Source organism: Perna viridis, chromosome 13 (assembly GCF_037379345.1).
Source record: "Perna viridis isolate PV_CMFRI_1.1 ecotype Kerala chromosome 13, ASM3737934v1, whole genome shotgun sequence".
NCBI lineage: Eukaryota > Metazoa > Mollusca > Bivalvia > Mytilida > Mytilidae > Perna > Perna viridis.
Genome location: NC_142457.1, coordinates 23,556,726 through 23,583,996, shown reverse-complemented (window position 1 = coordinate 23,583,996; position 27,271 = coordinate 23,556,726). Strand labels below are relative to the sequence as shown.

At 33.4% G+C, this 27,271-nt stretch overlaps 1 protein-coding gene across 1 annotated transcript; it reads right to left on the bottom strand.

Moving 5' to 3' along the window:
* On the bottom strand, positions 1-27,271 carry LOC148600058 (uncharacterized). The gene is made up of 2 exons (XM_088558718.1): positions 27,244-27,271; positions 1-1,731 (listed from the first exon to the last, which is right to left on the bottom strand). The coding sequence occupies exon 2, from the start codon at positions 1,725-1,727 to the stop codon at positions 690-692; it is 1,038 nt and encodes a 345-aa protein (XP_088414844.1). The 5' UTR covers positions 1,728-1,731; positions 27,244-27,271; the 3' UTR covers positions 1-689.

The following is a 27,271-nucleotide window of genomic DNA, read 5'->3' as shown; positions in this document are numbered from 1 at the left end:
TAATCTTAAAAAGTGTATATTTTGTTTCAAAATGACGTTGAACAGTTAACTCAACATAGTGCAGTTTAATCAATTAATAAAAGTATTTTTATATTGGCTGAGTTATAACTTCTCGGCTCGTCATATTAGTCTTCGGCGTAGTCTTGGGACTATATGACAAGCCTTGGACCTTTAAGCCAATATGAAACTCACTACATAATGACACCATAATTAATGTATAATTTGAATGAATAAGATTATATTAAGAAATCAAAATTTGGAAATCTCGTTATCTTTGATAGGAGATGAATATCACCAGAGATTTTTAACATACACCATCTATTTGTCTTTATCATTTATCGTGCTTTGAAGTTATTTCTCACAAATGACATCAACCTGAACTTATTCACGAAACGCGCTTTGGATATCTGTCTAAAGTACATACTGATTCACGGGTAAATATTGTTAATGTGAAATTTACCTGAAACTCATATGAACTCACGTGAAAATGACATAAAATTAACTTGATGTTAACTTGAATTTTAATTAATGTGAAATTACATCTAAAAAAGACATGAATTTCTTGCGAACGCTCAATTCACTTGATTTTCCTGTAAAGTGTGTTACAAATTTTATTTACTCACTTGATTAAAAACCATGTGAAATAATTTTGCCTTTTTAGCTCGGCCAATACAACACTCTTGATTACCTCAATTTATAAACATTATATTTTTAGCTACCTTACGATAAAATGTACCTTTCAAATGAACATTGTCGACATGAAGTGTTGGAAAATTAGATATGTCAAAAACATCGATTATTTTGATATTTTGGAACTTTCTTTTTAATATCATTTTTTCGACATCTTTATTCCACTTGTAGATTCTTCTGTTTTCCTGTGGAAACTTTTGATTTCCTTTTACTGCTGTGGTCGATAACCAAAATATCCTTTTGCATGACGTCTGAAGTAGGTCAAGATATTGGCGAACATTATTGACATACTGACTGTCAGTGAGATTAAAAATTGCCAAGTCATGTAGTCCTGAATTAACAATACATCGATTCCTAGGTTTAAGCGATAGATAGAACGAGACCGACTCTTGTGTTGTGTTTGTTGTTGTCGATTGTATTTCGACGTCTCGTGCGAATTCAACCGACAAATATTCGATATCTTTACTTCTACAACTCAGTTGAATACTGTTACATCCAGAACAATCTGTGCAGTATGGATGGGTTAGACCAAAGAGTAAAGGGCCCTCTGTCGTCGTCGGTCTCACCCAATTTTCACGCCGACGAACACCGAGATAAGCCCAAAAGTTGCAACGACCAGAGGACTTTATCTTTTTGCAGTTTGTCTGTAGCCTTTTAAAAGAGTTAAAAAGTCGGTACATTGTAGAGTCTCCAAGGAATGTCCAACTGTCTTTGTATGAATAACTGTTGTTAGGCAGGATTCTTTTAATGAAATTCAATGCACTGAAATCCTTTTTAATCTTTGTTTGACTTTTGACCTGACGAAGATTCGAATTTTTAAAGAGGCTATGTTCATGTTTTAAATATATATCCTTAGTATTGATCGCTTTGGGTTTTGGTTCATCGAACCTGCTTAGAATTATCTGAGTTTGATGATCGGTTACTCTTATTAAAACGCACGAGAAACAGAATGATCCCAAAAACAAAAGCATTATACCACAGGTATAATGCCTGATCTTTTTGGGGATAAGTTTCTGTTCTGTACCTTGCATCTCCATCTGCCTGTAATTAGAAAAAGTAAGATCGGTTAAAATACAATGAGTTGTATTTCCAAATCCAAATTTAACTTGAATTGCTGTACAGGTTCTTAATTAATCAATGGGAAATAGAAATTAATTGGTAAACCAATTATAAATAATAAATAATATTATTAATAATAAGAAAAAAAGGATCATCTTTATAATGTTAACTATCACATAATTGGCAAGTTGAGTAATTGATTACTTGGGGTCGTAGTGCTCCATCGCGATACTCCATGCAATGTTTTTTTTATTATTAGAATGGGGTTAATCAATTTAACATTTCCTGTTTTGTGCTCAACCAATATTTGCGCATCAAGCTAAGCCAGATATTTAGAGTGCTAGCTCTTAGAAGCAATAACAAGCAGATGGGCATGTCAATTCCTCTGATTTGACTTTTTATGAGCAACTCGGCGGGTGTTTCTAGAAAAGCAGAGGACGCTTACCCTACCGGTGAACCTGTTTAATGCTCCCAGTTTTTAGTGGAGTCCGAGTTGCTCATTTGCTTTTGTTACTTTGTATGTATGATTTAGTTACTTTATGGTCTTTGTTGCGTATGTCTGTTTTCCATGTCTGGTCTTTGTCCCTGGATTACATTCTGTTGATTACCGCTATAACCTTGGTTCCCTTGATTACTCTCTGAATAATTATTCTGATTCAAACAGCATGTTGACTAGTAATCACTATTTCCTACTTTCCACATACGTAGTAAAGAGTAATCAAGGGAAGCAAGGTTATAGCAGTAATCAAAAGAATTAAAACAAATTGTCAGAAAGTACTTTATTTGGTCTTCATAAGTTAAATAATTGGTGTTTACCCAGGCAGGACCATATTAAAAGTCTAATACAACTCACAGTTTTTCAATAAATTGAGCACAATAATACCTAGATTTGGGTACAGAATCCCAACAAAAAAGGGTCAATTATCATTTATGCTTATTCAAGATTTCTGTATCCTGGCTTTAATCTTAATCTGTTATTTTTTTTACGATTGTTTAAATAACAATTTGTGTGTCACATAATACACATTTGTAGTGGAGCCACTTTTGGGAATAAAAGTTGAAGTCCCTATTTATCAGCTTTAAAATAAAAATAAAAATAATCGTATGGTTGACATATGTTTGACTTGCATCTGAATTTTGCCTGTGTATCTTTTTTTCTATGAACTATTAAAATGTAATTTTCCCTTTAAAACGAAAAATAGTACCCACGAACGTCACGAATAAAAATACTTTCAAAGGATATTCGTTGTATTTTATATTCATTAGATCGATTAAAGCCATAACAGTGTTGTCCAGAAATATTTGAAAGGCTGTCCATGTAAAAATCAGGCAGATCCTAATACGATATTTTTTACAAAATGATTCTTTTGTTCCAATGTAATTCTCAAATCATATCTATGCCAAATAGTAAAAAAAACTTTTTTAAAGCGATAATAGATAGCTCGGAAAACGATTTTAAATTGTTTCCTACAAAGCAACCAAATTTTGCACAAAATTCATGAGTTATCTCCCTTTTTCGATAACTATCAATGCTTTCTATTTTATTTATATCTCTTTAACCTTTGCAGTTAATCAAACATCAACATTCAAAATTGATAAAGGATGCATTTGTGATATGAAAAGCATGAAAAAAATTGAAAACAAAATATGCCACCCATTTCCTGGTGTTTACATGGACACCCTCTAAAGAAAACAGCGGTTATGGTATTTGTCTTGTATTGTATATTCCTGAGCGGGTGTTCGTCAAAACACGAAGGCTATAAAATATTGTGCGCTTCCTGTTACCTTTTTCTTGTTAATGCTCTGGAAAAGGAACTGAAAATTAATAATAATATTAAGAAAGAAATTGAAGGTTTACTGAAGAACTATAATCAAAGGTAGCCTAATTCAAGCTTAAATACAATTTTATAATATATATTCATTGGGTTGGCGTGAAGTATTATATATAATTATGAATTTACCTTTGAAAAGTAGTAATTTCCACAAAATTTGATAAAAATGGAATAAATTTCAACATAAATAGAAAAAAAAAGTTGTTAAAGGATTATACATATAACTCTACCTTTGAAAAGTAGTAATTTCAAGAAAAGTTGATAAAAACGGACTAAGTTCCAACATTAATAGAAAAATAAGTTATATGATATTGATACAAACAAATCAACATGTAAATATTGAGCTTATAGAATAGTTCATAATATTAGCTAAGTTTTTGTAAGAATCAGGCAAAATGGAAAAAATCAGAAACATGCGTGTCAATAACCCACCGATCTGACAATATAATATCACTCAAGTATGCGTTCTCTATTTGAAATGTCGATTATGTGATTTTTAAAACACAGGATTTCCTCGGATATTTTTCAATAGAATGTTAGAAAAATGAGTTTTATGACAGAGTTGTCTGCCCTTGAAATGTTCATTTTCAGTGTATTTCAATGAAATTATGACTCAATGATCCAACATGATATGGACTATCTTGTCATTTTTCCTTGATTCTGATGGTGGAAATACTCAAATTAAACTTTCAAAATGGTGGATTTTTCATGCCATGTTTCACCAACTGCCTGATTCTTACAGGGACTGACAAGGAATAGTAGGTTAATATAGCCAGACAGATACAGACAGATAGATAACCATCTATGGGCCTCAATCAAAAAAACATTTGAAGTTCACTTTTATTTGATGAATGCACATAGTGTGTGGTAAAAAGCTGAAAATATACAAAAAAGGATTTTCCTAAATAATTGTCCAATCAAAATTATCATACATTCAAAATATCAAAGATATTTATCAGAATCAAGATACAGATAACAAATATTTTAAAGAAAAGTGTTATGAAATAAACTTGAATTATCTTCCTTCACGATGCAGGGGTAAGATCAATTTTTCAAAAAGGAAAGTCTCCCCCTCAAAGTATCTCAAAATATCTCAAAACTGGTGAAGGGAATGTGGGATGCATAAATAATTATGATAAATCATATTTTACGTCGGAATATTAATACTGCAAGTGGAATGAAAACAAATCAAAATACCCGGAGGAATACATGCCCAGTAATTGATAAAGTAGACGGTACGTAAGTAATGTCATGTAATTTATACAAACTGACGTAACCAAAATGTAATTTTAACAGTTATAACGAATATTATCATAAAAAGGACAATACAATTATTTTGAAACTTGTAAAACCAAACATTATTTTAAATTGGGTCAATTTTAACGTCCAAAAGGTGTTAGGTTTGTCCAGATATCATTGTTAACAATGTTACCAGACAGATTGACCTTTTAACCTTTACACATTAACTTGCAAAATCCGCACATACTGAAAGATTTGGAACCCTTTTCTAATGGAATGCATTCGAAGTTCTTTACCAAAAACAAATCGAGTAATGAATAAAACAATTTACAAATTGAATTTGGTAAAAAAACAATACATAAGAATCCGATATTATAGAAGATTTGTTATAATTTAAAAGAACACAATTTTTGAAGTGACAAATCATTTTTGAAAAAGTGTTCAAGTGTTCATTTACTATAAGAATGCTAACACATCGGTATGATCCTGAAGTCCAAAGGGTCATGAACTTAACCAAATCCCGATGCTTCCTTTGTGTTTATTTAATGCAGCGTTTCTAAATCTCGGATGTAAGCAGTACAATGCAGATATGTATTCGGATTTCAATACGTTCTACATCGGAATTTCTGGTATAGAAATTGAAGCTTGATTGAGACTTACAAGTCCTATAGCTTAGAGTGAAAAAAGGGTAAGTCACTTTCATATATTTTGGAATGCTTTCTTAAGGTAGGACAGTACTAAATGGAATACATTCAGACTATGTCTAATTCTTTGCCTGCAGCTAGAATGACCCAAGTTACATGTACACTGAAGTATGTAATAAGAAAAATAGCTCACAATTCTAGATTTGTAAATATTTCTCTTTTAGCAATTAATTTTTGCGCAAACTTCACAAGAAAATGGAGAAAACAGCGGTAGTGATGTTACGGTCGAAATCGGAATTTTCTCATTCCGGAATGGGACGCGTCCTGAATTGGAATAACGCGAGATTCCACGATATTCCGTCTCAGGCCGTCCGATTCCGGAATGGGACGACTTAGTTTATTAGATAAATAACGCTATTTCAAGTTCCTAGGCGGTATTTATTTGAATATGACAGACGCAGCAAAAGGTCTCAGTCTTGTATTCTTTGCCTCATAGACTTCTATAGTATACCTTAAATTTTCGTGATTTTTAAAAAAAAAATAAACAAGGAGTTTCATAAAAAAGGCACAAACTTTGAAACACCAGGACTGGTCGAACTAAAAAGAGACCTTTTCTACTTTCACTTTCACTTTTTCTGAAGCATTATTTTTCATGAAAATACTGTTTTGTCCTTAAAAACAAGTTTTTTTTTGTGTCATAGCTTGATATTTACTCTGTACTTTTGATGAAAAATGATAGTCATTTGCCAAGAAACAAAAACAGGAAAAGGCAATAAGGAAGCACACTATATTTTCACTCTCCATGTTTTGACGTACACCCACTCAGGAATATGTAATACAAGACTGATACCTATTACTAAAACTTTTAGACATCTTTAAATGTTGTTGCTTTTCTATAACTTTGTTCAATTTCCAACTTAAAGACAACATATCTCTGTCCTCCTGCTTTCCTGTGAATTTGTGTTCCAATTTTCATATAGGTATCCTTTAGTAGTATTTTTGTTAAAAACGTTTTGAAAAAAAAAAATTAGTTACCTTTTTAAACATTAAAGGTAGTCTTTATTGATAAGACAAATGCCTTAACTATTCTATGAATACCAAATTATTTCAAAATCTCTATTTGTTTTGCCAATATTCACAATAGTCCAGTTCGGACCCCCCTTTTTTAGCATTAACACAAGGGATCGTCTTGATAATTTTAAATCTGCTTACTGAAACAACCAATTGCACAAAATTGAATTTCTTGTTTACACAAAGGCATAATAGGGTCAAATAATTATCATTATTTTAATGAAAAAGACATCTTAGTTCCCAAAAATGCCGATTTTCAGTCACAATTGGTACCCCGGCATGTATAAATGTACTCAGTAATTACAAAAGGAGAAAAATCTCACAGAAACAGATTGATATTTTGCAAGAACAGTAAATAACATACACAGAAAACATCAAAGTTTCTACTTACTTCACACTCTATTGAAGAAAATTCATTTTTTATATGTCATTACCACCAATTTTTTATAAGTCACATTAATATTTCAGTGGAAGTGCCATATAAGTATACCTTAAATTTTCATGATTTAAAAAAAAATATAGACAAGGAGTTTCAACCTTTGACCATGGTTTTCAATTAAGGAAATGTCAAAAATAATTTTGAGGTCCATTTTAGAAAAAAAGGCACAAACTTTGAAACACCAGGACTGGTCAAACTAAAAAGAGACATTTTCTACTTTCACTTTCACTTTTTCTGAAGCATTATTTTTCATTAAAATACTATTTTTTCCTGAAAAACTAGTTTTTTGTGTCATAGCTTGATATTTACCCTGTACTTCTGATGAAAAATGATAGTCATTTGGGTACACCGCTCAGGAATATGTAATACAAGACTGATACTAAAATGGACACCGAAGTAGAGTTCAAGAAATTTTGAAAATTTTGTCAACAACTTACCAAGTGAATTGAACAAATTACTCAATGGTCCAATCACTGTGGACGAAATAGTTAAAAATAAAAAAAATAGAAATCTAAAAAATGGCAAAGCCTGTGGAGTCGATGATATTCTTAATGAATATGTTAAAAACACTGTTTTGGAGCTAATACCTGTATACTTAAAGATTTTTAATTTAGTACTCGATACAGGTATTGTACCAGAACTTTGGTCGCAAGAACTTATTGTACCAAATAACAATAGAGGAATTACACTAAATTCATGCTTAGGGAAAACCTTCTCATCCATTTTGAATGAAAGACTTACTACGTCTTCTGGTGAGATTGAGCTCTTATCTGAATCACAGACTGGATTTCGGAAGGGTTATTCTACTGTTGACAACATTTTTGTGTTACATGCCCTTTTAGCTATATATTTTTCAAAAGGTACAACTATTTTGCACATTTGTTGACTTTAAAAAACTTTTCACACAGTTTGGAGAGATGGTCTGTGGCTAAAATCCAATGTAACAAGGAAAATATTTTCAGTTATTTTCAATATGGATCAGAATATTAAGGCTTGTACTACGCATCAAGGTAAACTCTGTGTATTTTTAACTGTGGAGTTGGTGTAAGACAAGGAGAAAACTTGTCGCATTTTTTGTTCTCAATTTTATTGCATGATCTAGAAATCTTTTTGCAAGACAATGAAGTACAAAATCTAGATTTGATAGAAAGTTCATGCTTAAAAATGTTTGATGTATATGTCAAAATATTTGTGATGGTTAATGCAGATGATACAATTATAATGTCAGAAACAAAGAAAGCTATGCAAAAAGCATTGGATGTGTTTGCTAATTACTGTAAAGAATGGAAGTTACAAATTAATACTGAAAAGACAAAAGTTATTGTCTTCAGTAAAATAAAGTGTAAACAACATTTTCAATTCCAAATATATAACAAAAATATAGAAACAGTAGAGTCATATACATATCTAGGCACGGTTTTCAGTTACAACGGCAGTTTCACCATTGCAAGAAAGCGTCTAATAGATCAAGACCAAAAAGCTCTATTTGCTCTCTATAGGAAACTAAGAAACATTCCACTGCCAATAGATTTACAGTTGAAGTTATTTGATACTTTTGATATCACCAATACTGTTATAGTCCTCTGTGGTCTGGGGTTTTGAAAATAAGCAAAACATTGAAAAGGTGCATCTTAAATTTTCTATAAATATCCTTAAGCTGAGAAGCAGCACTCCAAATTTTATGGTTTATGGAGAGTTGGGTAGAATTCCACTTGAAATACTTGTTTAAGTCAGAAAGGTTAGCTTTTGGGAAAGAACTATGCAAGTAGAACAAAAATTGTCAAATACAATGCTTCGGCTTATGTTAAAATTGCTTGAAAATAATCCAACTAAATTTTGGTGGAATAAATATCATGTTAAATCTATCTTGGATGATACGGGTCTTAGTTACTTATGGAACGAACAAGTTAAAGTAAATATTAACTGGCTTAAGGTCGCAGTTAAACAGACATTATGTGATCAATTCTACCAGTCTTGGTTTTTACAAATGGACAACATGTCTCTTTTTTTCTTACGAAAAATTGCTAATATCATATGAAAGTGAATGTGTTAAAATATAAATGTGAATCTGTATGTATTCACATATGTAATGATATTTAATGATATTGACTGTTCTGTGTATTTTGTCGGTGTATTTGTCTTATTTACATGTATGTACATGTTTGTATTTGTTTTTTGTTGTCCACTTGTACACCTACTGTGTCTGAGGCTATCAATAAAATCTTGTTTTGTTAAATCTTGTCTTAAATGGTCATGATGACGGATGATATAGCTACACAGAGAGAGAAAATCGGACTGTTTTACTCATTATTGCGTATAAGGAAATCTAAGAAATGTCTCTCATTGTTCAATATCAAATTCATTTGTTCATTTATCACTTATGGATTAGCCTCTGTCCCGCTGATACTTCTTTTAAGAATAGTCCTTTTTGATCACGAGCTAAATCGGGAACTAAATACAAAAGCAAGTACTGAGATAAAGAGGAAAAATACATCAATTTATATTAAGTCTGTTCCAGACTTCCCAATAAAAACTGAAATTTTCTACTACATGATTGCTTGCATTTTATAGATAATTGCTGGCGTTGAACCTAATCCTGGGCCCTCGTCTACATCCAGTTGTAGCACAGAACCATTAAATACAAGCTCCACCAGCTTAAACCTAAGTTATTCGCAAATCCTGAAGAATTCCGTATTTTTTCTTCACTTGAACGTGCAAAGCATAAAACCAAAACTTGAGCAAATATCAATTGAATATAACGACTTCAATAGCCTCTCATTTACGGAAAGCTGATTAAAACAGACTGTATCTGATAATAAAATATCGATAACAGGATACCAACTATTCCGCCAAGACAGACTAGTTCGTTTGGATAGAGGTGTTGTTGTGTATGTAAGATCCAACACCGACTGTATCTGGCGTCCCGTCCTTTGCGTTGGTCAATTAGAATGCTCATGGTTAGAAATAAGACTTAAAAAGAAAATCGTGTTATACGGTACATTTTATGTTCCACCAAATAGTAACGATAATATATGGGAAGAAGTCTCCGAGTCTTTAAAATTATCCCTGAATACTGCAAAGACATTACTGTAACAGGTAATTTTATTTATTAATCAACTATCTAATTCTCCAAACTATGAAATTAAAGATCTTCAAATGTTTAGCCTTCAGCAGTTAATCAGTGAACCTACCCATTTTACTGAACACTCATCATCCCTTATTGACCTTACCATGCTAAAAATCCAATCAACCTGTTGATCACTGATGTAGGTCCACATCTCTTAGATCAAGTTCGCTTCCTTTTACCCATTCTTGGAATTTAAATCTCCCAAATCTAACCTCAAAAACTCTTTAAAAGAAAAATCTATCTATATGAAAAAGCAGATTATAACCTACTGAGAGATCGTTTCGCTAGAGTAGACTGGGACTCCCTATTTGTAATTGAACAAATAGATTCGTCTACTTCAAATATCACGGATAAAAATATTTCTGTCTGTGACGAGGTTATACAAAACCGTATCATTAGTATAAACAAGAAAGATCTACTTTGGATTAACTCTCCCTTAAAAAAAATAATTATGAAGAAAAACCGCTGTCTTAATAAGGCAAAAAAGCATGATAGTCCGGATAGTTGGGAAAAATTTAGAAAAATAAGGAAAAAAGTGTAATCTAGCCGTTAAAAATGCGAAATCTGACTATTATAGCAACGTATCGAACAAATAACAGAGACACGGACAAGGGTAAATTTTAAGTGTATACCTATCCTTCTGAAAGGGGGTTTAAAAACTACCTTCCCTATTTTAATATTATACAATCTTTTTTTATAATTTGAAAAGTGAACAGTGCAAATTATGAAGGCCTTCATTGACTCAGTACTTCTGTACTTTGATTACTCTATTGTTTTCGGTGTTTTTACCGTTTACATACCTCTAGAACTTATAAAAATCATTTAGGTTGTTTCTCAAATGTATTTGCTTCTAACCTTCCTTTAGTTCAGTGGAAGAGAAATCGCGTTTTACATTCTTTCCTCCTACCTAGAGTTATCAGTCCCAAATATTTTTTGCATGTCTTATTTGGTCCTTTAATTTGGTAATAAAACATTATTTTTTTATTCCATTTACTTCCTCTGATTAAATTCGCACAACTTTATTAAAAGCAAAGCATGCTTACGCTGCAATTGCATGTAGTCCATGCTCCCAACTTTGAGGATTCACGCTATTTGCTCATCTTTGTACCTTTTTGATTAGTATAAGCTTTTTGTGTGTGTTTGTTTTCTATCTATAGTCTTTATACCTGGATTTATGAATTTCCTTCTAATCTTAAAATTGAATTTATTACATCATATTCAGTACAAATGTCCTACATCTATAGAACATATTTAAACAAAAATTAATATTTTTAGTACACATTTTCAATTTAAAAATACAATGTAAATATTTCAGTGCAGTTTGATCCCTATAACGAGGTCGCACTTTCCATAAGTTTAGAAAAGTATTAACACCCAATTAAAAATATAAACAAATACAGCTAAATAGGAAAAAACTTTCATACGAATAAAATTGAAAAAAAGAACTTTATTATTAAACCTTTCCAGATAGATTTCATAGTGATTGTAACATGAATTACACCCTAAGAAAAAGGGAAAAATAATCTTTAGGAATTTTCATGGTTCTTTATTCTTGTTCAGTTCAATCAACCAACGAACAAATAATAACTCATTTCCTCTAATTCTGATGAAAATGGTGGAACAAATAGAAAATATAAATTATCTGTAATACAATATTGTCAAAATATTTAAATATATCAAACATTACTAAGTGTTTTGCATATCATTAGCATGATGATATGTGATAAAGTCAATTAGGAATAAAATGTTCCATCATGCTAAACATGTAGCCGAAAAAAAAGAACAGAAATGTGGCTACCCTGTCCAATGTAAATTATAAATGCTGAACACATTTTATTTTCGGTTATATACATAAAAATTAAATTACTAAAGAATAAATTCAAATAGAAATATTTCTATAGCAACAGAATTAAACAATATAAAATAAAATATACATGTATGGTAATAATGTAGTGTATAGTTAAAAAGTAATTAAGGGAACCAAAATTTTATCAAAAGAATGTAATCAAGGGACAAAGACCAGATATGGAAAAAGAAAAACACAAAAAGAACATAAAGTAACTGAAATAATACATAAAAAGTAACATAAGTAAATGAATGAATATATAACAGGTGGTATACCCGCTTATTGTTTAAGGTTCCGTAAAATTATTGAGTGTAAAAAGAAAAATAATTTAAATGCATCGTTTTTAGGGATTTATGGATGAATAAGGTGTTGTTCTATAGCGATTTTTTAATTAAACATGAAAAAAAGTGGTAAGAGCTAATTTAGCAAGTTCCCTTTACAAATCTCGAAATATGCACTGAAATATCTATAAACGAGATCGTCCCATTCCGGAATCGAACGACCTAAATCGGAATAACGTTGAATCTCGCGTTATTCCGATTCAGGACGCGTCCCATTCCGGAATGGGTCATATTCCGATTTCGGCCGTAACAACGACAAGACAAAATTCGAATTTTTGGCCTAGAGGTATACCTAGCACATTGCCATCCTAAATAAACACAAAATATTTCTTTTAATATTTTCCCGATTTTGATCCTGGTCCATGGGCTGGGCGGGCCCACCAGGTGCGTAGCTGAGGCCAAAGTGAAGTATAGGCAAAATTACGGCAGGGGGTCTTGGGGCCGCTTAAGACCCCCATCAGGTCCAGGGGGGCGAAGCCCCCACGAAACTCCGCGGAGATAGCGTTTTAGAGCATCATTTATGCCTCTCCTGGATGTATTTTATCTCAAAAAAAAAAAGAAAAAATTGGCAAAATTAAGTGCAGGCAAAAGCTTTTTTGCCTAACGGCGCTACGCGCCTGTCCACCGTGCACCCTACTCATCAACTTAAAAAAGCCAAGATTTTTTGTGACTTAATTGTTTGAGCGGCTAAGTCTTCCTCGGACAACATGTATGAACAAACTAAAGAAATTGATGTATCATCATGTAGTTCAATGTCTCAGCTTTACAATGGTATCTAAACAGTTATGGTTACACAAATGGCTTTTGGATAAAATGAAAATAATGTACCCCTACTCCACTGACAAATCGCTATAAATGACATACTTGTCAATGTCAAACCCCCAGAGTCAAACCAAGGCGCTTTGAATTAGATTCGGAAACTTCAACTTGCTTTTTGCAAAATTCATTTTACAACACATGAGACGAAGAAGAGAATGGAGGTAGAGGACGAAGCCATTGCTAAGAGCCGAAAGGAAGTTACAATTTGGGTTATATGGCCAGCTTAAAACAGAGTTAAGGTTAGAAGACCAGAAATCATTCATTTCCTTTCCTTGTAATTTGTTTATATGAACTAAATCGGTCACGGCACGCTGTTAAATAAAATTTAAAGAAACTTGTTTGTATAAGCTGTTGAGTTGTCAAATTTGAAAGAAAGCCAAATTACTTAATAATTACCATTATAGTTATGCTATAAATGATTGAATTCAGTATCTATTCGTTATGTAGACGTTGTAAATTCGTTATACTCGGTGTTCGTACGGTACTTATACGTTCAAAGTCCGTTTCATTCGGTGCTTGTCCGGTAGGGTTCAGGTGTCAGCTCGGATAATTTGGTGTAAGGTCTGTCCATTTACGATATACTTACTGTAAACCTGCAAAATATTTTTATCCGTTCGGCATCCGTTTGTCTTATGAGGGGGAGTGTAAGAAAGGCTTAAAAAGTGCAGTAATTGGGTTAATTTGCTTATTACTTAACTGTTCATTGGACGCTTCTAGACAGGTCAAAGTTTTGCCATTTGTAGGTGGAGAAGCTGAAAAATCGCTAGTAACATAGATGTTGGGAAAAGAAATCAGTGATATGGTTGCATCATATTCAATTTTACCAAAGCCTCTCAAGCTTTTGTTTGAAGCAGAATAAAATGAATCTAAGTTAATTAGATGCTTATATAAGATCGATGCAAAATGCTGAATATAAACGTTCCAATGATTTTTAAACAGTTGTGTCCCTTACCCTAGGTCTACCTCCTTAAAAGAGATATACAGTTTTCTTCTTTGTATAATGTAATAATAACACAAGATATTTTTTTCGAATAATTCAGACGATCGCATAGGAAAAAAAAAACGATTTCACCGATCTTATCCGTCAATGGAGGTGGTGAAATAATCACCAGAAATGGTGATGCACTATCAAAAGCGGCAGACGAGAGAGTGTTTAAATATGATAACAAGAGTGTTGCGCAGCGGATAATCCAGTCTATTTTAAAAGAAGGTTCCAGAAAAGGGGACCCAGGCTATTATTTGCTTTGTTTAACGCACATTTTGCATTAGATTAATGATTTAAAAAAGGGGGTCCTGAGGGGTCCACTACTGATGGTGAAAGTTTTATCAATCAATTTTCTTTCTATGTATATCCTAGATCTATGCTACAATATTCTTATTAGATCAAAGATTTTTATTCGGAACGCTACACGTGGGGAGTGAGGGGCTTATAAAAAATTCAATTGACTCTGCTATTGTGCGGACCAATTGCAGCAAATGTGCAAAATCCATATAATCTGTTTGAATTTGCCTAAATAATCTCTCTTTTTCCAAGTCAAGTAACTGTAAACGTCATTTATTCAGTAACTGAACTTTTAGATGCTCCATGAAGCACCAGGAATTCGTAGTATGCACCAAAAAGTTATTCAGTTTGACCGTCTTTTGATACATGTAAGACCTTTATAGTACAACGTTTTGCATGTGAAGTTAAAATTGACTCTCTAAAAATCGGAACCGCTGACAAAGTCTAAATTTATGATACCAATTTATAAGATCTTATAAGCTAGGGGTCGCCGTGGACCTTTGACACGAACAACCACCCAAAGCACCGTGTCATTCAAAATCGGATGAGATCACACAACAGTTTAAATGGAGCCACTTGTAGCGTTCGAAACATCCTTTTTTTATATTCGGGTTAAGGTGTCATTTTATGAAAATACCACTGATGAGACTTATAAATGAATAAAGAATCTTTATTTGAAAGTCAGAGTCGAGTCTCTGATAAGATCAGAAAGAAAATTAGTCATACAAATTCACATGTTGGTAATTTAGTCGTATAACACGGAGAGAGAAGACTGAAGTTTGTGCCACAAAAAACAGGCAATTTCAAGTGAAGTTCTCTGAAAAATCCGTACAAATTATTGAAAAACAATCAAAATTGTGCATCTTCAATATCTATATGTTTTTTCATATGGTTTCGAACCTTTGTCAAAAACTGAAAATAAATGTGGCACGGTCTTATGTTTCACTATGATACCGCCCAACGTTCACATAATAAACCGTTTAACATTTTTACACTTCGGACCAAAATTCAAATTGCTTCAATTAGTAAACGGAATTACTAAATGTTTGTAAAAATTGTATTCAAACTTGCTCTTGTATAGTAGCCGATGTCCTCCAAATAATATTTCATTTTCAGGTACGCCAAAGGTTTTTTTTTTAGAAATCAGAGAAATCTTCGACGGGTTCAAAATATATAAACCTTTATTGAAAGATCTCCGTTTTGCAAGCATACTGTATATGATGATAATTTTGCTGCAACATACATATTTAAACATTCACATGTAATGCAGTTTAGGGGAACTACCGCTACAAAACGTGGGAGGACAGACATTGTACGTGCAAGGCGAGTCCTCCATCACACCAATTTCTTTTATTGGGTATAGCTAGCAAATAAACAAAGCATTTAACAGATTTTAAAATTCCCATCATTTTACAATCGATTAAATTTCCAATCCAAATTCAATGATAAATTTAATATATGGACAAAGGATACACGATGACAAATAACAGCATTAAAAACAAACAGCATTTCTTTGCGCTAGACAGTTATACCGAAAGGAAACGTTGTATTATTGAGTAGCCACAGAATTCATCTCTCTGAACGATATAAAAAGGGCCAAATCAAACGAACTAAGGACTGAAAGCTACACTTTATAGGTAGAAAATAAATTTATACTGACCTATTGTCTCGTTACATCGGAAGTAGATGACAAATAAAAATAGAACTGCTTAGACGGTGACATAGTAATTTACCATGGATTGCATACTGTCAGTCTACGGTCTGGTGTTATTGCTTTTTGAAAGAGTAACTAAGGGCACCAAGATTCTAGCGGAAATCAAAAGAATGTAATTGCAGGGACAAAGACCAGACGTGGAAACAGACACACAAAACAAAGAACATAAAATAACCAAAACAATACTACGTACAAAGTAACAAAAGTAAATGAGCAACGCGGACTCCACCTAAAACTGGGAGCATTTGAAGAAAAAAAATGTAATTCGCTATTTCAAAATGGTGAATTTAAATCATGCTTACAGTTCATAACAATAAACTTGTTTTAACATACGTTTGAAGTCGACCCCGGTTCTTTCCTTTTACATGTATATTGTCCATACTTTTGCAATTTGAAGATTTAGGCGTATAATTATAACAATCGATATAATTTGATTCAGTACACGAGTACTTCGATTCTATATTATGTTCAGGGTACATCTGAACTGATATGTTTGGCATTTCTGGGGTCAGTCGAAGACAGACTCCGGACAACAGCACGAAGTATTAACCCTATTTGTCTCGGTGGACAATGAAGTTTAATTAAACCCGTATGTATTTATACCTTTTTGCATTTACATGCGCAAAACTTTTCTGCCCTTGTGCATATGTATTTATTTACATCTGGTCCTGAGGTGATGTACATGTTTATATATATACATATGGTGTAAATTTACATACGTATGTATTTGCATATACATGCGATATTTGTACATCCATATATATTACACACGTGCGTAAAAGTACATACGTACATGTATGTATAATTGTGCATGAATAAATTTAATTATACACCCGTTTTCAAATTTCAGGTAAATTTGCACATGTACAAATTTGCTCACGTATCTGAAATGGGGCTTAAGGCTTTAGGCTTGTCCTTGTATGTGCTACATACAAACAGTGGAGCATCTATCAGCAGTTACCTATGGCAGTTGAGGACCGGAGAAAAAAAGCTATACCCTGTATTAAAACTGCAAAAAGACGGAGGAAAAATGTTACTTTTGTTCGGAAGATTATGCATACTAACATTATGACCCACAAGAACAGTCCGGTCTGCATGCATAGTAACCACCGCAACATCCAGATCGCTCTACACGTAACGGGTACATGTACCGAAACTCTCTACTGACAACGCCTTAAGAAAGAAAGCAACCTCGTAGATCATGTAATTCTATGATTACAGGGATTTTAATGAGCCTATATAGTATTACCCTGAAATCCCAGAGGGAACATTATTTTGTACCCAGTTCGAAATCTCAGTTTCGGATTTTCTATCCGTCATCACCACAATTTAATTTCTTCCTTTCTGTAGTGATTGCCTCCCCTTAAAAGTTGTCCTTTTGACTCTAAATATCAACGTAAACATTTTTCTTTTCTTTTGTACTTCAATCTCGCTAAATCGATTCAACGATATTTAGTGAGCAAAACATTAGCTTTATCGTGCAGTTTTGATGAGTGAGTATCAAAACATCATTTTCAAAACTCAGACATACATAGTTTACATGTTATATACATGTACATGTGGTCCATCAAAAAGTTCTATACAACCATGGAGTTTATCCTCCAGCAACACGCCTTCCCCCATGCACATACTAAATTTGAAAATTGTCTATTTCTTTCTTTTTATGTAGAGAAGCCACATCCAACAGCAGCCTTGGAATGATACTTGTCATGCTTGAAAAGGCTATACATCTTTTCATGAGCAACTCGACGGGTGTTTCTAGAAAAGCAGAGGACGCTTACCCTACCGGTGCATGTGGTCCATGCTCCCAGTTTTTAGTGGAGACCGAGTTGCTCATTCGCTTTTGTTACTTTTTGTGTATTGTTTTAGTCACTTCATGTTCTTTGTTGTGTATGTCTGTTTTCCATCTCTGGTCTTTGTCCCTGGATTACATTCTTTTGATTACCGCTATAACCTTGGTTTCCTTGATTACTCTTTCAAAGCTTAAAACTGTCAAAAGGTGGTTTTACGGGGTAAGTGAATTCGGAATACAAAAAGTACGTGTATAACAAAAATCACCATACCCACTGAAAATACATTTTTTGTAAGACCTGTACGTTTTCATTTTCATTCGTGGGTCAACATAAAACCAATACGAAATTTCGATAAAATCCGTTTGAGAACATTTTGTTTACTTTATTCGCGCAAAGCATATGCCACTCCAATGATGCAACATCTTCGTTGATTTTTTTTTATCATGCTGAAAGAGAACGTCAATCATGTTGCGATTAGAAAACGGGACAAGCTGTTATTTTTGAATGTTTTTTTAATTGTTTGTAATTTCATAGGCTAACAAGAGGGAAAAAATGCGATTTAGGACCACGCCAGTCTTGGACACATAAACTAGCTTCGATGATGAAATTCAAATCGAGTCTGAGCTTTTTCTACGGTAGGAATGGTAAAAAAATGGCACCCGAATGTTTACGGAAATCAATACCGGACAATTCGATTCAAAGACATTTCGGACCATAACAACCCACAGTTCCTTACAAAAGCTGGACATTTAGGCCCATACATTTTCAGACCATGACAACGTAGAAGGCATAAAGACAATGGAAAAACATATATCAGAAACGTATAACATTGCACATTTTACCAATTACAAAAAATTTTGAAAGGATTTAGGTGTTTGAATTCCTGTTTTTTTCGGGAGCGTTTAATGTTTTACCTTCCTCATATTATGACAATGTCGTTTCTGACGTCCTTTTTCTGATCGTCAGAGACAAAATAGTCACAATTGGTGCTCTTGTTCTTTGGAGGAAAAAAGAAGTTACTGTAATTGTTTTGTCCACCGGAAAGGTCAGTCCGTCACCGATTCTTTCATGGTGGCGGTAGACTAGTACACCTGTATCAACTTGGCAGTTGATCTTTGTTTACGTCCTTAGGTTTTGATAATCGTGTTGTTTTGTCATAAATCATGAGAATTTAGATTCAGATAAGCCGATTTGTATAAGAAACCATATTTTTCGAGGTGACTGGCATACTGTCACTATTTTTCTATGCCCGCTTTCTTCAAAATTACCGAGAGTTAAGAAAATAAATATTCGGCTGGTAAATACCACTTTCTGAAATAACTGACACAATTGCATCTCCGGAATTGTTTTTACAAAATACATTGTACGTCAGTAAGTAGAAAGGCAAATTGTGTATGTAGCCTCTCGATTCCAGAAACACTTATCATAACTCTATTTAACTCCAAACACGACCGAAACATAACTGTGATTTTGACGGCCATTTTTTCGACTTAGCACAATGGACGAGCTCATTTTTCTGTTTTTCTTTAACTGTAAATCAGACAATTGACTGTTGATAGTAGTATCTTTGGTATATAACTGGTTTTCATCTTCACCTGTGCACAAAAGGTGGATATTTGAGATTATATAAAAATATAGCTTTCGCTGGCCGGGTCATTCCTCCTCGTAGGATTAATCTAGGGCTGTAACTTAGTACACGATGTATGGTGTACTACTAGCTATATTTTTATATAGCCTAGCCGGCCGAGTGGTCTAAGGCGCTGGACTTCGTGCAGGCGGTGTTGCCATAGATGTCACAGCAGTACGAGTTCGAGTCCCGCGGAGGGAACGACCAAAAATTTGCTCGCAAATGTCACAGTTCTAACATCGTTGGGAATTTTTCAGACCCTTCTATAAGTTTACGTTATCTTCCCTGTATCAATTTGATCCGATGGAGCAGTGTAGCGAATAGAGTCGTCACATTCTGAGACGTTGTATAATATTGATTTGTTGTGACATGCATCATTAATTTGATCCTCTATCCTACATAATAACACCTAGATGAACTGTCCCGTACTACCATACATCGTGTACTAAGTTACAGCCCTATATTAATCCTACGAGGAGGAATGACCCGGCTAGCGAAAGCTATATTTTTATATAGCCTAGCTGGCCGAGTGGTCTAGGGCGCTGGACTTAGTGCAGGCGGTGTTGCCATAGATGTCACAGCGGTACGAGTTCGAGTCCCGCGGAGGGAACGACCAAAAAAAATTTGCTTCGCAAATTTCACAGTTCTAACATAGTTGGGAATTTTTCAGACCCTTCTATATATATATATATATTATCATAAGGTAGTATGATTAAGTATATTTTTTACATTTGTATACCATCACAATCTTGTATATTAAATTATCAGTTATTTTTATTAAACAACCAATTTACATACTATCTTTAAAAAAAGATAGCCGACGCAGTAAAATTTTGTTCTTTTTACTTACAATTATCTACAGTTCACATTGACGCAATTTCAATTTTCGATGCATGTTTTTTCGAACGCCACTAAGTTATCAGTTTTAGGCCAATCGGGAAACAGAATTGCGATAAGTTGACATGCGTTTCCATGGGAGAGCGTCTTTAATGTCAAAGGGTAATCAACGTACTCATGTACTGAATTAATTTATATCGATCGCTTGAATTTTTACCTCTCAAATAATCGTCAAATTGCAAAAATATGAGATGAAGCAGGGATATAAGGAAAGTACAGGAATATAATTCAAACGTATATTTATTGTTGTAAATGGTTATAATTGAACTCTGATTTATTTTAAATTAACCATTCTGATTACGAAAGGCATTTAATAAACACACAACAAAATTTTGCGGTGCATCGTAGCATGCAGTGCACCAGTTTGCGAAATATTCAGGTTCGATGATGGTTTATATGGAACACATAGATGAATTAATACAAAACACCCAACATGATGCATGATTTAACTGCAAACTACTGGTTGGCCTTCCCCAGTTTCTAAATTTTTAATTCGAAATTCAATTTAAAGATCTTCAGGTCGAAATTGTCTGTCAAATAATTCAATCTTAAGCCACAATTATTGAAATAAACCATACCCTTAGATACATGTCCCTCTCAACTAGCTACATTTCTCAGTAGTTAAACTCAAGTCCTACAAGCTATCGCACAGACACCTGTGTGTCATATAATGCGCCTAGTTTCTGGGCACCTAGTTTCACGTACATTAACATAAACACAAAAGTCTTCGAATACAATTTCAACAGTCATGTCTGGTGCAGGAAGCACTCGCCATGCACTTCTAAGGCCCTGAAGCACCTACAACTCTATCATTTTCAAACATGGCCAAACAGCCAAATAGATTTATTACATCAAAAACCAATATCAGAAGACCACAGACTAATACCATTCCTTAGAAATGCATTATGAAAATTCATATGCCATCGTCTATAAGCAAAGTTTCATTTTTATTTATCACCTACGGGCTTCCGATGTCACGAGGCATTAGCCGTAATAAAAATGCACAATACAGTGGGTGGTAGTCAGGGTGGTTTCGGGGGTTATGCTACCTTTGTGTTAAAAGTTTAGCAAACAAATGAGCGACAAATATTAGCCTGGAACAGGGAGTGTAGTCCTTGCCTGCCCCGGGATCATCTTTCTTTGTATAAGTTTCTTGATCGGAATCAATGCCCCCTTTTTGCAAATACTAGTATATGGATCCGCCAGGCCCTGCATGAAATTTCTGAAAGACAACACTTCCAATTGACACTCTGTATTGGTTTTTTTCATTTCTATGAGCGATGACTATTTATATATCTAGGTAAACATCAAATGCTTTATTATGCGTCTAAGAGTATTGTATTTGTAAGCGACATATTGAATATAAAATAAAGAACGATTTGTTTATCCTGGTAAATGCATAGAATTGAACAGGTACTGGTAATGTTAGAGGCAGCGTTTTCCTTTTGCACCGCCAGTGCTTCATTTGCGCCAGTTTACTTTTCGATTTTTATAGTTATATTGCGCCAATAAATTCATGATCCTTTTCCCCCAGAATACAAATTAATTTACATTAGATGCGTGGTGTGGTTATTGTATGTTATTTACCATTTTTCAAAATCTCTTTAGAATTGGCTGTTTATCTTATATTTTAAGTAACTGTCTTTGTAAGAATCATGCAAAATCTGAAAAATGTGATACACCCCAAAAAAAGGCTACATATTTTTATTTTTGTAATTAGGTTGTTTTATGGGTCTATGTTATGACATGTGTAATTATTCATTCAAATCTGCCTGCTCTTAGGAGATAATCCACATTGAAAATACAGTAGATTCTATTGTATCTGAGTGCCATTTACAGAGTTATTTCCCTTAAATTTGAAATCTACAGTGCATTATACATAATTTTTATCTCCTAAGAGAACGGGTTATATATAAAACCACTTATTAATTTCTGTTTACAATGATATTTCAAACAAAATATCAAAAATAAAAATATGTAGGCTGTTTACCCATGAATCAAATTTTGCATGATCCTTAGCTGGAGTTCTACTTCAGTCTATATGACTGCATTACAAAGTTACATTCGTAAACCAGTGAATATGGCCTTCTTTTTTAATCAGCTATGGGACATGTTAGCGACAGACGGACGGACGAGCAATACTTTATCCATTATGAGATAGAAGAACTATTAAACCATTTACTTATATGTTATCCAGTTATTTCTCCTTTTTTTGTTAATTTTCAAAATTTAATGTTGAAAATTGAAAAACAAATGACTACAATCAAATTAAAATGAAAATAAAAAATAAAATAAATAATTAAAATAAATAATTTATATTCGGTTTTTATTCTGGATACATTTTTAAATATATATGTATTTGTTATCTTTCTTTCTTTAATTCATTTTTAATTCATTTTCTTTATTTTATTATCATTTTACTTTAGATTTTTACTTCTTTGATATTCTTATTCGTATTTGGCGCGAAAGGAAGTCTTCTTCTGGCGGAAAAGGACTACACGGAAAATATCTTTTGGCGAAATTTAACTGCGATTTTATATCCAATTGGCGAAAAAGGACAACTATTTTTTTAATTGGATCGTTGTTAATACAAACCAATTTAATTATCATATTTAGTTAGCAGTAAAAGTTGTTTATTGGCGTGAATAGCATAGAATTAAATATGGTCTGGTAAATATATCGAAAAAGAAAGGTTACTGATGGACAACACATCATCAATATATTTGTATGTAAAGTTCAAGGAATTAGCATCTTTTATATTTTTATTCTTTATGAGATTCTGAAGAAATTCAGTCTCTAATGAATATAAAAACAATACGACCAGGAGTGGAGCACAGTTGGTGCCCTTGGAATGCCAGAGCTAAAGATGTTCAAAGGACTTAAAAATGCATGGCTACTATTACCTTTTCCAGATATTATTGTTGAAATCATATTCTAAGCATTCGGCGTTTTAGTTAAATGTACGTGTATTTGAAACTTTGTGTTCAGAAACTAAGCACTTTAAACAGCTTTATCAAAGGGTCATAACTCTAAATCCCCCAGCTGGTCATTTTGAACATAGTAATTTTACTGCAGAATAAAGTATGATCAACCCTGGTCAACTCCATTTAGCATAAAATATTTATACAATGTCTTATTAACGTTTTAATATTTGTTATTATAATGTTTTAAAAAAATGTTTATCTGCCGTTAAAATATATGGTCGGGAAAACATGAAAACAAAACTTTCATTGTTTTCTATCAAACGTTTTCATACCGTTTAAAAACAAACAATCGTACATGTAATGGTGTTTTTGATAAATGTTTTCTTGACGATCATATCGTATTAGAATTTATTTTTTATGTATGTTATTGATTCAATATATTTGCATAACTGAAATCATTTACGTTGTGTAAAATGTTTTCCAACATAAGTTACAACATTTGCTACAATTACTGTTCTACGTAATAAAGAAAATATGTAAAAAAATTAAAGATTACTTGCACTTTCAAAATCATAACTGTGCTCTACACAAAATCAATCTATTCTGAAAACCTGGCGGTAATTCCCTTACTATTCAAGGGAGAGCTTGTTTGATCTATTGAATTTCTAATAACCATACTCAGGAAAGGAATTACAGTAGTATATGTGCACGTTTGGGTTAGTATTTTTCAGGTGGTGCAAGATGGTACACCCCAATGCGCATGCGTATGACGTCCCATCCGGTGGTCATAGACTGGAAGTGACCGGTAGAGGGAGGGAGACCGGAAGTGGACATTGGGTATGACCGGAAGTGACCCTTTGGTGTGACCGGAAAGTGAAAAAAAATGTAGCATACACGATTATATCAATCACTACCTACGAGGTCAATGATGGATGTATAACGAAGCAGGTGTTCCAAAGATAGATTTTTCGTGTAATATATGATATGAATTGGTGTTGGAAAATAACAAAAAAGAAACAACAGTGGCATAATTGATCGAACTTTACCTAAAAGGGCTCCTTGTTGCAAGTAGCCAAACTTACTTCTAGGCTGGGGTTCAACACAAACAAACAATACAATGAAACTAACCCCCGTAGGAAACCAGGTGCCAAAAGCTAACTTCGAGGTTAAGATTTATAACTTTTCTCTTCTGGAGGTCTGCAAGAAAATGACGATTTCGAAAATTTCCGGAGTGTTTATCCTCCCCGCGACCGCACGCGATTGGATCTCACACGTTTGGATTTCAACTGAATCCATAGGACGACGCTAATGAAGGAGTCGGATCTCATCTTGAACCCGACGGCGTTGCACTAAAACACTTTACCAAGGGGTTGAAAGGGTAAAACATCAGTGGTTAGAATGGTCAAAGTCTAAGGGGTCGGTGGCCACTTCCGATTATGGGTAACCAGATGTGTCTTGGAATAATATCAAGAACGTATGACGATTTTATAAAATCGTCAATAAAGGCTAGAAACCACTAATTCCACTTCCCATAGGCTTCTATGCTAATTTCACAATATTCAATGGCTTCTCTGGACTTTACCTTAACTTTAACCTGCAGAGGACTATATATCAGCATGATTCTACATATGTCAGCTCACAATCCTCAGAATGGCATGTGGGGTTAGCAGACTTGCAGTGCAGTACTGGTCACCGGAAGTGAAGGGTCTATAAATAGCATGGGAAATCCCAGTGTTATCACAAGATAGGGTATATTTAAAAATCATTATGGAGATTAGGCTTCACATCACAAGACGCAAATGCACCTATAAAATGTACAGAAATGTTTTTCCTTTCAGAAACTGTTTAAATTTTTTAAATAAGAGAACTTTTTTCACAGCACTATGAGGAACAGCGGTAATTTTTGCGTAGGACTATTTTTGCGTACGTTCCAAATGCGCATTGGTTGAATTGGTGGTCTGTAACCTAAAATAAATAAAAATAGGTGTATCTAGTTGTATAGTACAACTACACTAACGAAAAGAAAAAGAGATTTCCTCCTTACAAAAAGAGGGTGGGGGAGTACAAAAACCGTTACCGGCAGCATAAACAAACATATTTAATATCAAAACCTCATAACATGGTCAAAGTATAAGTAACTTGAAAACATACTATGGCAGTAAAAAGTTCCTTATAAAAATCTAATTGTAATAAAATTGAAAGGCAATACACCATTCAAAAGCTCTTAACGTTCTGATTGTAAACATCAATTTTAAACCTTAGAATTGGCAGGATAATCGTTAGTGGTGAGGTCAAATTTCAAACTGAATACAAAAAATATGAAAACAAAAATAATTAAAAAAATGATAAAAAATTATTTCTTAGTGGTAAATATTGCACAACACGTCCTTACACCTGTAATGTTTTCATAAAGCACAATAAATAGCGGTTAAAAATCAATACATAGGCTTTTGAAATCACCAGTGAAATGGAAAGTTTCAAACATCTATCTTATCATTGAGACATCTATTCAAAATACACAATTCAATGAACACAAAGAAATTCAAATCAAAATTTAAAATATATTCAAAGTTCAATCTGACATTATTACACAAAAACAATGAAAAAACAATTAATTGACAAAAATAATTAAAAACAATGAACGATAATAAAAAATATAAACAAAGAAAAATAACTCTTGTCATAATACACCCTCTTTTTATACTTACCTGTTTATAGTATACTATATAATGACACCAATTAGGACACTTAATAAGGATACCTATGGAGGTCGTTTCCCCCTCCCAACCATTAAGACCCCCTTCCTACATCAAAAGTTCCCCATGTTCCCATTATTTGTCCCCCATCTAAGTCCACTTCCGGTCACCCAAGGTCCACTTCCGGTCATACCCAAGGTCCACTTCCGGTCTATGACCACCGGATGTAACGTCATGGGCATGCGCATTGGGGTGCACCACCTTGCACCACATGAAAAATACTAACCCAAACGTGCACATATACTACTAATCACTACGTCGTCTGATCAAGTTGGCTCTCTGACTAAATGGCTTATCGGCATTCCATCATGACAGTTGATTGAATTGATTTATCATGACACAATAGGGATTTTTGTGTAAAAATTTCGTACATAATATTAAAAAATTGTAAAAACAAATCATAAAGAAAACTTCAGAGTAGCAAAATATAAATTACGTTTGTAAAATCATGGACAAAAGGGACGATAGCTGAAAGGGACGATATAGGATAGGTAAACGGTTGTTCATATTTTAAGAAATAATTCAGCGTAACGGATATAGATACTGTAAATGACTTTGTTTGTTTTTGAATTCAATACTTTAATTCTAAACCAATTTGAAGGCTTCTTTCACTTTGAATTCAATTCCATTACCCGTTTCTGCAGCGTATCTGTCTGATTTATATTCCGATGACCAGATCCCCGTCCTCTAGACTATAACGTTTAGCTCAGTTGCTGATAAGTATAAACACCATGCATATTAAATGAAATTTATAATATCAAAATCGAAATAGTCTCGTTTGACATTTTTTTTTGTACTGGGATGACTGCTGTCGTCCAATTCGAGGTCTAAAAATGACAATGTCATAAGTCTCTCTAGTTTCTAGTTCTGGTAAATAAATAAACAGAAGCCATTCTCCAAAATGTTTGCTTTGAGGTAGGATATCTAATGTATTTGAATTCTCATTGACAATCGAGACTTCAATCTCAGCTAAGAAACAAGGACTTCAATAGAAAAAGAATAAAGAAACATGCTATAGACAATTTTCAAGCTCCACCAACCTGAATATTGATTACGTTATAATAAGACCTGTAAAAACAAAGTTAAAAACTTACATAAATATAATGTGTTTTGTCCAACATATATAAATGTACAATATCGAACCTTCCAAATGACGACTGTTTACGTTGCA